The 12,838-nt window shown below is 40.8% G+C and overlaps 1 protein-coding gene across 1 annotated transcript in view; it reads left to right on the top strand.

Annotated features, from left to right (window-relative positions):
* Positions 1–12,838, top strand: part of LOC122777820 (metabotropic glutamate receptor 7-like) — a 115,948-nt gene that overhangs the window by 43,790 nt on the left and 59,320 nt on the right. Inside the window, exon 2 of the mRNA XM_044039307.1 lies at positions 10,351–10,567. Within this exon, the coding sequence (XP_043895242.1) occupies positions 10,351–10,567 (217 nt within the window). The remainder of the gene's footprint in view (positions 1–10,350; positions 10,568–12,838) is intronic.

The raw sequence follows: 12,838 nt of genomic DNA, 5'->3' as shown, positions 1-12,838 counted from the left end.
CTGCCTCACGTAATCCTAGAAATAAGAACAATTCATGCAACAACTTCAATGATAATACTCACAACAATACATAATATCACTTTATACTGTCCCCCATTTTTCCTTTCACCCCACTCGGCCGAGGCTGTCTTTCTCGTCTCTCTGATGATAGTGTGAGTTACCTGGCTCACTTTGAAAAGTGCCTTGAGATAATGTATGTTGTGATTTGGTGCTCTCCAAATAAACTTTAATATTTTATGTACGTAAACAAACGAAGAAAAAAGGTCACGCTAGAACCAGAGCCAGTTGTTGTAGAAATGGTTTGACTTGCCCGCTTGTGTTCTAGCAGACTGAAGATGACTGTGCCAGCAGAAATGAAAAATCCCTCTTGTCCCTGACTTATTATCTCTGTTTTATCAGCTGCTTTAAGGACATTAGTGCAGTTTGTTACTACAAAAGATTTATAAAAAAAGATGCTCAGGGTATCAATCTTGCAACTGCGACCAAAGAGGGAACAACTTTATCACAGAGACAAATTTAACTTCATTAATTTATTTCACACTGAGGCTTGAATTACGAACTTGCGTCTGACTCAATTTATAGGACATTAGCTGCCTGAGGAAAAAATAAACACAGAGGAAAAATGTTGGATTACACTCAGTGTCAGTTCGTCAGCAACTCCTCGTATCCTCTTAATTCCAGCAGCTCCATTCCTCACACCTCTGCATTTTCTTAATCAAGGATTCGATCAGGCGCTATTGTTACTCGGAGGTCAAAGTGGTAATAAAGAAAACAGCGGCAGGCTGAAAATGTGGATGTTTGCACTGCGAGCTGTAGATTCCTGGGGAATAAGGGTCGGAGAAATTGTATCAGCAGGGTACAAGCCCGCGATGCGACCAAGTAAAAAAAGACATTGGCTTCTTAAATGGTTCCCTGCAGCAAAAAGCTCCAGAGAGACAAATGTTCAAGCAGCTTTCTATCACAGCTGGGGCAGAGATGGGACCTGATTCAACAAACTTATAACACCCTTTGACTCCACCATATTACTATAGCAGCTCTCTTATCCCCCATCTATTCTCCAAATAGACACTTCACTTTTCCGAAAGAAGCCTCTTGTCTTTTTAAATGTAAATCACTGTAGCTGTCGCCGTTCCATTACTTTGCTATACTCGCTCGCTCTTGTTGACCTAATATCATGAGTCTAGACGGCGCTGAAGTCATTCCCCTTGTGCTGCAGAATCTCTGCAGCGTTGCGTCGTGTCAATTTGTTTAATTGTGTAAAAAAAAAAAAAAAGAGGAAACTTTCTCCATGCCTCAAAAAACTTTACTGAGGTTGTTCTGCTCTTTTTACTTTTACTGGTTTCGAAGGCTGTTGCATTGATGTATTATATTGAATACATTTGTGAAATGTACTATTTATAAAATAATAATAATAACAATCCATGAAATCAACAACATTTTAACAAAAAAAAAAAGGAACATAAGACTCCTTGAATTATTTGGACTAATTATTTGTGTTAAAGCAAACTTTGACCACATTTATGGGCAATTTCATTGTTTCTAACGCACGTAGATATCCTAAAAAGCCAAAGAAATAAACCAGAAATGATCTGAAATGAAAGATATTAACTGTATTTTAAGATCATGTAATACAGATCATAAACAGTTTGATTTTGGAGCATATTTACAATTTATTGTCACTTTCCAAGAGTCCAGAGAAACAACCTGTGTGCAGCTGATATATCTAGTTTGTCTTATGTATATATTGTATCTCATAAGAATATGCACATAAATACAATATTTTTTTAAGAAAATGTAAAAAATAATACACACCCTCCACCAAGACCCATCCCTGAAATATAGTGATACAGGTTGGAAAGGAATATGCTTTTTTTTTTCTGTTTCCAGAATATCAATAATTCTAATTCTAAAGCTACTGTGCTGAGAATGGACGTCGGCTACAGAAACCTATATATAACTAGTTAACTAGGTAGTTAACTTACCACTAATTCTAACCATGATTATATTTGTGGTCATCTGCATTTGCTTTGTAATGACTGTAATATTGAACAGAGACGTAGCATTGCCCCTTTAATATTGTGCCAGTAGTTCACTTTTACTATATGTATCTACTTAAACCTTTTTTATCGACTTGATTCATGTGATTTTTGTTGCTGATACAGTCTGACATACTGTTTTGCATGTTTTAGAGGTTTTCCCCACACTTGATTCAAATAAATGGGTCATTATCAGGCTTGTGCAGAGCTGGATGAGCGTGTTGGAGCAGGGAACCATCTAAAACATGCAGGACAGCGGCTCCCTGAAGAGCACGGCTGAGAAACGCTGGTATAGCCTTCAAATGCGTGACCCTCTCTCTCATTGTGCATTTTAGTTCCAGCGGGAGCCACATTGTTGTAAAAAATTATACACAGAATCATCAGACAATAGATCAAAGACACCTCTGGAGCAACAATTCTACCTTTGTTGTGAAAGTAAAGGTGAAACCTTTTGTCGTTTTTTAACATTCACATTTAAATTTCATAGTGTTGATTCACACTTTTTTTTCTGGCTACATCCTGAAGAGTAAACATGTGGAAATTCTCTGGCATCTCTAAGGTCCTGGCTGTCCTTACATAGGCCTGACCACATGGGCATTTTATTAAATATCTTAAATACTGTGTGGGCGCTACCTCATTTTGCCAGGCTGTTCCACTTCAGAAGAGAGAGGTTATATGTGTATAATTCCCTAAGGTCAACAACAATTCATATAATTGTATCACCGAAATAGGGGATGGCGTGTTTTTTTCATTGAGGTAAAAACAAATTGAGTCTTCTTGAGCTCAGCCTTCTTTCTTTGGTACTTAATTTGTCAGCTTTGTGTAGTTGACCCCCTTTGAGTTGTGGGTCAAAGCTATAACTCACACTCACACTGTGAGTTGAAGCAGTCCCATCAGTGAGCCGCTGTGTCCTCATTCCTGTGTTTCCCTAGTGTCTGCCTGCTTTTGATCACTCGAACAGAAATGTCTGGCGTTCATGCAGAGCTTAGATCGGGCCGTTTGATGAGCGACTGCGCCGGCTCCAAGAGAAAGTAATGCATGTACCTGCTTGTGCACCTTTAGAAGGGAGGCACTTTTATACCAGACCTGCCATCATGTGTGATTTAAAAACTCAATCGCAGATAATGACGAGGGTGTTTTGGACTGCCGTGCGTGGCACTTAAATGCAAACGAATGTGTTGCATTCAAACCACTGTGAAATGAGTTCACACAATGTTGATAAAGTCTGTCAGCTCCACATGGCGCGCTCTGTTTTTAGATCTCACGTCGTTCCCCCAGACAACATTCCCCTCTTTGCACAACAGCAATATTGTGCTTGTATAACGTGATGCAGCCGCAAACAGGTTAGAGTACGACTGGAAACACAAAGAGTCTCAGCAGTGGAGTCTGCGTCTTGTCCCCACCCCTGTATACACACATACGCTCCCTCAGTCGGGTCTGATAGTTTTTCCTGACAGAGTTTTCAGATGAAGGACAGCATACAAACAATGTTAATCATGTATTCTGTTCACACACTGACCAAACACCAAAACAAAAATCACTTAGTTTGTCAATTTTAATTAAAAAGTGCGAGAGCCCGTTTATTATATAGCATAATATAATAGCATAACAATAGCATAATAACCTATGAACGACAACGACTCCTTTGTTTTTGGTTCATTTAAAGAAGGATATTTTTACAAAACGTGAACTTTCTTGAGAAATATAAGTGCCATTTCAACAATATTATGCCTAAAACTCATCACACTGGATCTAAAGGCACAAACATTTAGTCACAGGTATCTGGAAGTGAAAAATATTATAATCGTAATGTGAAATTTTAACAAATTCCTCCTGTGGGCCCAGGCTCTACGTTGCTGTGTGTTATTTGCTCGGCGATAGAGACCTTTTTTTTGTTTGTTCATAATATACCCTGTAAATAAAAACACTATTATAGCAGTTCAGTTTTACATAATTATCGCGTTATATTGTTCTACTTGTTCATTTCGTGTCTTTTAGCATTTATTATAATTGTAATTTAAGGTATGTTTGAAAAGCTTGCAATAGCAGGCTACATTTTTAAAACATAATGCAAATTATGCAAATTGAAAACGTTCCATTTGTCACAGCTCCACCCCTAAAACACTAAAAGGACATTTGTCCACAGCTTGCTCACTAACGTCTTGCCGTCGCCTCTGCAGTGGGAAGTGACATCAATATTGTGAGTACTTAGAGTACAGACACAAATTAAAAGTGTTTCAGAAGCAGATTACGGACCCAGGCCCATGTAGGAAATCCTAATGTTGGCAGACATCACTTTTTCGTTGTCTGCTTTCCTGCGCTTACGAGACTGAGAATTTGCTCAGACAGAACCTTCATATTGCATCATTTTTGTCAATGTGACCAAATAGCCCCAAGCAGCCGATGTACTGCACCGAGTTAGTCCGGAGTTAGTTGGCCAGTTAGCCAGTTAGCCACCGGCTGTGACTCTGTTCAGTGTCTGACTGGACTCTGAATTTACCAGTGACTCCTGTTTCCGCCCCGCCTTTCCTTCTTTTCTGTAGTGTATATGAAACGGGTAAAACGTGCTGATTTTTCACTAAAGTTGAGATATTTTCCACCCATGCAGACATGCATTTCATGGCAATTGGCAACGCCCTCAGTGAAATTGTGCATAATTGCATATTCCTATTCACTTTGTAAGAAAAATGTCACCATCTCTATAATTCCCATCACACTCTGCATGAATAGAGGAGTCTACAGCCACAGCACAGGCTCCGTCAAGCTGTGCCACAGAGTTGATTTTAGCCACATTACCACGCCAAATTTTATCAGACAGCGTGTGCGACTGAGTCACCCACCCAAGTATTTGACAAATTCTACACCAAAAGTGATTGCACTTACCTGAAGTGGACTTATGCCGCATGGTTTACTGAAGTTCATGACAATCTATCCAGTATCTGCTGCAGAATTGGAGACTGACAGATCAATATTTCTCTCTTTATAGATCCGCCCTTCTAGCATGCCTAAAATCTGAGCAATTTAAGACGTATTTAAGGGTACGAACACCCGCAGACTATTAATAAGTTTCCTTAGCCTTTAGAAAAGGTGACTGTCTCGCACCTTCCTACAGAACTTAATTGAAATAACCTGCAGACTATCTTTATGAGACACTCTCAGGGGGCGTTCACAAAGTAGTAGTATAAAAAATGTCTGGAAAAAGGGTTGGAAAAAGATGTTTTTAATCAAGGCACCATTTTTAACCCTTAGTGTGGATCTGTGCTGCGTGTGCACCCACGAAAACTCCTAATGTGAACATACCAGTGTTTGTTCATAGGTCACATATTCAGGCTTTTCTTTCCGTCTTCTTATGTGCTGTTGAGTCAAAGTTATGATTCATTGCATATCACATTTCTAGTCATGATATAAAGTAGCAATAATTGTGCAGAAGTCACAAAATGGAGCGTTTTTCTTTCCTTTTTGTTCATAAAAAGGAGCCAAGTGAAGCCAAATTTCACAAATTCAGTCCGATTTTTAACCTTTTGAGTACTTTTTGCTCAGGTGTGTTTATATAGTTGGTGTAAATGAAATCCATTTTTCATCACATTGCCTAGGTTGTGCTGAAAAAAAAAGGATTTAAGACACTCTGTATTGCACATTCTTACAGCCTCTGTATTAACTGTATGTTCGCTGTAAAGTGAAACCTATAGTTTTATTTAAGCAACCAAAACCTTGGATCTGAATGAATTAATAAAAATAAAAACAATGACAGTGGATTGATTGCATTAATAACAGCATTCACTGTATTTTTCCTCACAGCAGTGAGATGAAAAAAAAGAAGAAGCTGTGCTTCACCAGCTGATTCCGAGGCTTTGTCTGGATGATGGAGGTTCAAAGCTTTTTTCAGAGTGGACAAAGACCAGTCTGACCTACTTCTCTGGAGTGTCAGAAAGACGCTGGTTTTTCAGTTTGACACGAATGTGCCCCCCTTGATCACGCTCGTCTCCACTGGAAATGAAGTATTGTGAGCTGTCTCTTAATTATCCACATGTGCACTCTTCCATTAGATAGCACTATGTCCCGGGAGCAGACAGTTCACCTGGCAGCACTGGTGCTAGTGCATCAACTGAATGGCTGCTCATTCACTCTGAATGGGACAGCATTGACTGTTGCCATACTGCACTGTGGCTCTGTTGTTTTGCCAATCAAATCACATTATGCAAATATTCCAGGACAGACGCTTGCCAATCCGATCAATTTTATGTGTTTAAGCTCAAGGAGTCCACACGAGGCAGAGTAAATCCAGCCATGGTGGACACCCAGTCACCATTCAAGGCCGTCTATTCCCTTGCCCCCCCCATACCTCTCTTAAACCCTGACCATTAACGCACCGATCTACACTCTATCCACCTCCATGTCTAACATGACTGCCTCCACAGCTCTGGGTCTCTTTCCTCTTTCACATCCTGTCTGAAAACACATCTGTTCACGCTAACATATTCACTTTGATTCGTTTTATGTACCCATCTGCCTCTAGCCCCTCTGTATATAATGCTTTTATGCATTATCGACTGTTGTTTTTTTACACTACTGTTATACGTCATGTTTCTTAAAAACTGGGTCCGTAAGGTGACCTTGAGGGCTTTATAAAATGTGTTATTATTACCATCTCTTTAGCAACGTTAGCAAGTCTTGCTACGAAGTTGGCCATGAAAGACAGTGCTCAGTAACTTCAGGCAACTACCTCGGGCACCACGAGTCAGGCCCCCGCACAGACGGGTGTAGGGCCAACACATACATATGTATGAATACAGGGCAAAGCTGTGGCCTTCTGCAGGGGCAGAGATCGATTTTTCCCTTTCAATTCAAGTCAAGTCACTTTTATTTTTATCGCCAAACATCACAAACACAGTTCGCCTTGAAGGGCTTTACAGTCTGAACAACAAGTGACATCCTTGTCCTCGTCCCTCTGTCCTCATCCTTCTGTCCTCATCCCTCTGTCTTCATCCCTCTGTCCTCGTCCCTCTGTCCTCATCCTTCTGTCCTCATCCCTCTGTCTTCATCCCTTTGTCCTCCCTTTGTCCTCATCCTTCTGTCCTCATCCCTCTGTCTTCATCTCTCTGTCCTCATCCTTCTGTCCTCACCCGCTGTTTTCTTCCTCTGTTCTTATCCCTCTGTCCTCATGCCGTTGTCTTCATCCCTCTGTCCTCACCCCCTTTCTCATCCCTTTGTTTTCATCCCTCTGTCCTCACCCCTCTGTCTTCATCCCTCTGTCCTCATCCTTCTGTCTTCATCCCTCTGTCCTCGTCCCTCATCCCTCTGTCCTCATCCTTCTTTCCTCATCTCTGTCTTCATCCCTTTGTCCTCATCCTTCTGTCCTCTGTCCTCACCCCTCTGTCCTCATCCTTCCGTCCTCATCCCTCTGTCTTCATCTCTCTGTCCTCATGCTTCTGTCCTCACCCCTTTCTCATCCCTCTGTTTTCATCCCTCTGTCCTCATCTCTCTGTCTTCATCCCTCCATCCTCATCCCTCTGTCCTCACCCCTCTGTCCTCATCCCTCTGTCCTTATCCCTCTGTCATCATCCCTCTGTCTTCATCCCTCTGTCCTCACCACCCTTCTCATCCCTCTGTCTTCATCCCTCTGTCCTCACCCCTCTGTCTTCATCTTTCTGTCCTCACCCCTTCTCATCCCTCTGTCTTCATCCCTCTGTCCTCACCCCCTTTCTCATCCCTCTGTCCTCACCCCTTTCTAATCCCTCTGTCTTCATCCCTCTGTCCTCATCTCTCTGTCCTCACCCCTCTGTCCTCATCCCTCTGTCTTCATCTCTCTGTCCTCATCCTTCTGTCCTCACCCCCTTTCTCATCCCTCTGTTTTCATCCCTCTGTCCTCATCTCTCTGTCTTCATCCCTCCATCCTCATCCCTCTGTCCTCACCCCTCTGTCTTCATCCCTCTGTCCTCACAAAAAATAACAACATTTATACTATTTATTTACTTGCTAATTTGTAATTCAGATAATTATATACTATTACATTGATGTGACCTAAATGTGGATTTTCAGTCACATTATAACTTCTTCCACAAATGCAGGAACCAAATGAAGGTAAAGTATTCATAAAAACATTCCAAATCATCAATCACTACTTCAAAAATAGACAAGGTTTAGTACTTAATAAAAAAGTGTGGTTGAAGGAGAAGTTAAATAGTGAACAATGTCAAACAAAACACATAAGAGATAATGCTGGCTGCTTCAAAAAACACTGAAAAGACAAATTAGTAAGAAACTGAGATTTTACACTAAAGTTAGTGGAGATAATGAGACACAGGTGAGAGAGCTACAAAGTAAAGCCAGTAGAAGACAAAAAGTGGAATAGAAACCCAAAAGTACAATCCAAGTCCAAAGACAACTTTCAACAAGAAAATCCTCAATGTCCACAGTGTCCCACAGCGGCACAACATGACAAATCTATCATTGTTAGAAGGACTTTGGGATGGAATCAAAAGCTGAGGACAGTAAGTGGACAGCAAGTAAAAATAAATCAAAGATAACTTGATGAACAAAATACCATCCTGGGTCACGTGATTATAACTGAGCCGTTTCAATCTGTCCTGGTGAGTGAAACCCTCATGACTTTTCCTGTTGCAGTGTATTGTGTGTAAATGAGCCAATGGGAGTGTCGTCTGGTCAAGATGGGGCCGGACTAGAGAAGGAAAGCTGGGGGGGTGAAAAACAACCGTTCAATAGTGGGTGGACAAATATGACCTTAAAATGATGATGCAATAAAGATATTCATGGTGATACTTCACTGAACTTCAAAGTAAAAAGTGTTTGTTTTGATATGGAGCGACGCATCGTTCACGATGATAACATTTATGATGCAAACACAGAGAAATACATCTAAAATCAACTAACTGTAATTTAAACACCTCACAATCTCATATACATGTATATATATATATATATATGTATATATATGTACTTTTATGTTGAGTGTAATACATTTAATAAAGGGAAAATTACAAACATTTTCATTATAACAAGATGTTAATTGGTGGGCCACATGTAATCGACTGGGGGAGTTTGACACCTCTGATTTAGATGATTCAAATAAAATGGTGGATAGACGACACCGTATGTGCTACAAATATAGTGTTTGACCAATATTTTACAGTTAAATGTCTACAAAACTGGTGTAAAAAGCTAACACACCAGTAGCAATGTTAATTTAAAGAATGATACCTTAATAGCAGCGTTACAATACTGTAAATATACAATCATTTGTAATTTAAGAAATACAAATTTGATAATTGAATGCTATACATTTTGCTTCATTAAAGGTAAACAAATAAAAATGATATACAACATAGTCCTATGTTACATTAATGTACGGACTATCATTTTAAGAGTAATGGAAAAATCGTTTTTAATATACTATGATTTGTATTTAAAGAATTAAAAATGTGTAACAACTTAATGCCATACATTCGCCACAGTTAACGAATTTGTACATTTATCATAAAACATCAAATTAGCGGTGAAAACATTTACTATACGTATTATTTCTCTTTTTCTGCAAGGCCAAGGTGAATTAAGTGAAAGCTTCTAAATAACTATGAAACATACAGTACATTTAGAATTCATCATACAAATAAAACGTCCAGTAAAATTGAACAAATTATTGAAAAAACTAAAACTTTTGTGCAAATGTCCTTTTTTTATTGTTGATTTAATAATTCCAAATGACATTCTAAAAGTAAAAACCCACTTAATATTTCCTGTTTGACCTCATTACTCCCCCTACACTCTCTGAGTACATATTTTTATGACACCTCCTTAAACATCCATCCATTTTCTACCGCTTTATCCTCAATGTGGTGGAAACTCAGCGCTGACACTGCCCCCTCTCTTCCCCTCTCCTGGCCATGTGTACTTGTTTTCAACAAGCCGCGGAGCCATGTCCATGCCGGTTGGAATCCGTTTTGCATGCATCTTGCCATTCATAAAAAAGCCGCACGTGGCCCCTTGCACAGTGGTTTCATCCTCCTCTCTTCCTCCGACAGCATTTTTCTCTTATAGTGGTACGTGGCTAGGTGGGTGTGGGTGTCATGTTGTGAAGCAATTTGTGTTTCTCTCGAGATTCTGTGGAATCCAGGTCAGCTGTCCTGATCTCGCAAGGCTGGTTTTCCGTTAACACATGGTAGAGGCCGCCCCCCAGTCTCCTCGAAACAATCCATTTAACCATCACAATAAGAGGCTGGAGCTGTTATATTAGCGAACCATAATTCACACCAGCACAAGTAAAAGATTATCTTCCTCTCTCCGAACTCTCCTTTAGATCCCGCAGATCAGCTACGCGTCAACAGCTCCGGAGTTGAGCGACGACCGCCGCTATGACTTCTTCTCGCGGGTGGTTCCTCCGGACTCCTTCCAGGCCCAGGCTATGGTGGACATCATCCGAGCGATGGGCTGGTCGTACGTCTCCACCATCGCCTCAGAGGGCAGCTACGGAGAAAAGGGGATCGAGGCTTTTACGCAACTCTCCAAAGAAGCAGGTAAGGAAAGATGCCACCTGCTGGACACTCTATAAAACTGTAGTTTTATAAAAAAAAAAAGATCTATTTGTCTGATTTAAAATAAAGTCTCACATTTCCGTTTTCCAGTTTACCACAAAGCCTGTCTTCGGTGTATGAAACATGGGTCTGTTTGGTAGCTTGTGCCTTTCTTGTCCCCAGTGAGTCGTGGAGTGTTACTGGAAATGGAGACAGAGAAGCAGCTTGTAGCCGAGATGCCACACGACAATAATGAGCATTGTCTGTATCCGTGCCACTGTGGGTTTTGTTTTTTTTTGGGTTTTTTTTTTGTTAACATAACCGTTTTAGCTTTTCGCTTTACTGCAAAATGTAGTTGAAGATGGACTGTCTGAGAATGTTCTAACGTGGTCTCTTTGGCCAACTGAGTGGAAAAAGAGAACGGCCTGGCAACCGGTCATGTGGGAGAGTTTGGTTTTACATTCTGTTTCGACAAAGCAATTTTTTTTTTGTGCTTGCTTGTGAGAATGCGGGGCTCTGAGGGTGTTAATGATGGTTAGGCAGTTCAAACTGCTCTGGTCTGGTTGTGTGTATAAGAGCTGCAGGGATCTGCAGTTTCAGATACTTAGTCTTCTCTGAAACAAAGGCCGGCCTCCTCGGTGGACGTCTCCATACATTCTTCTAAGAAATCATATGATTAAACAGAGAGAGAGAGAGAGAGAGTGCCACCACTGAATGGTCCATAATGCACGCTATTAGGATCAGTCTACTTTGTCCTGTAATGCAGCATTAATGGTGTTGTTGGTTTAATGTGGCAATGATCTTTGTCCAGGCTTAATACTTCAATTCTTATGTTTATGTTTGGATTTGCCGAGGTTATCAGGAGTTTGAGGGGTACTTACAGCACCGCAGTCATTCACATTGTGCTTTTGCCAGTGACTGGGCTGAACATTGTGCACATGCTTGACTCACCTGCCTTTTCCACATGGATGCAGTCGTTGACATGTGGCGGTACATGTGAACCGGCAGTCACTTTCGTAGGAGGGTACATTTCAACAATCACGTCGGGCGGCGTTGTTGTACACAGGACTCTTGAATCTGCTACTTTAGCAAGGACTCAGTCTGGAAAGTTAAGAATGTGGACGTTTGATTTGTAACAGGTCATAGTGCTATATCATCACCGGTCTAGCCAAGTCTATGACATCTTAACAATATGTCCCCAGCTTTGTCTCACACTCACACAGGCTTTCCGCACCAAAGCCCGTGGACGAAATCAGCAATTGCACATGACGGCGCACAGCTGTGGTTGATCCACTGCTGCTGTCAGCAGTGAGTTAAATGTGGGATCTTATGACTTCACCTTTTATAAATGTGTCTCAGTGACATAAACTTACCATATGGAGAGTTTTGGACTTTGGTGCAGGAGAGCGAGCCGATCACAAACTTCCTGCTGTAGATAGATATCATAGATGTAAGTCGGCTTTTTGTTAAAGGAATACTTCGCTAACCCAACTCGTAGGTGGGGCGGGACCTCATTCACAGAATTTAAACGTCATCTTTCAAAAATACTACTTTTCTTTAGGGCTGGATGATATGGCCAACAATAATTATCATGATACATATGAGGCATTTGAAGATTGCTCTTGTTTTTGCTCTTGAGAGAAAGTTGAAGAAACCACTCCTGCGGTTCTAAATGTCTTTGCCAAACAGAGAAACGTTGCATGCAAATATTTTACATTCAATTCCAGCTAAACAGTAAATCACAAGGAATTTGCTTTGTTTATTGGTGCAAAACAAGAGCAAAAATCAGGGAATTAAAGACAACTTGTGCAATCAGAATCTGGATAGAGCAAAGCGGCTGTTTATAATGTATAATTATATGATTATCAATTGTATGTCAGCTCTAATTAGAGCTCTGAAACCTATCCGGACTGTGACTCAACCTTGATGACTCGAACTCCTCTTCGGTGACTCAGACTCAAAGACAGGGAAGTCGTGACTCAAGTCAGAGTGAGACTATAAACCTGCAGGGGTTTTTAAAGCAGAAAGGCAATAAATAGGTTACGTGTTCAAATTCCAATTCCATTGCTGGGGTTTTAAAAGAACATTATTGGTCGGGGTTTGGGAAATGACTCTCCCTTATTCATAACCGCACGTCCATGCAACAAGTACTATCCTGCTTCTCACCCACATCTCCGTGGATCCCTGTCCATTTCCTATAAATCTGCTGGGAGTGATCTCTGTGCGGAAACCTCTACAATGGCGGAAAGCTAATGATATCCCATCGGCACCGAT

Source organism: Solea senegalensis, linkage group LG11 (assembly GCF_019176455.1).
Source record: "Solea senegalensis isolate Sse05_10M linkage group LG11, IFAPA_SoseM_1, whole genome shotgun sequence".
Classification (NCBI taxonomy): Eukaryota; Metazoa; Chordata; class Actinopteri; order Pleuronectiformes; family Soleidae; genus Solea; species Solea senegalensis.
Note: the sequence above shows the minus strand (reverse complement) of the source record. Positions and strands in the feature narration are given on the sequence as shown.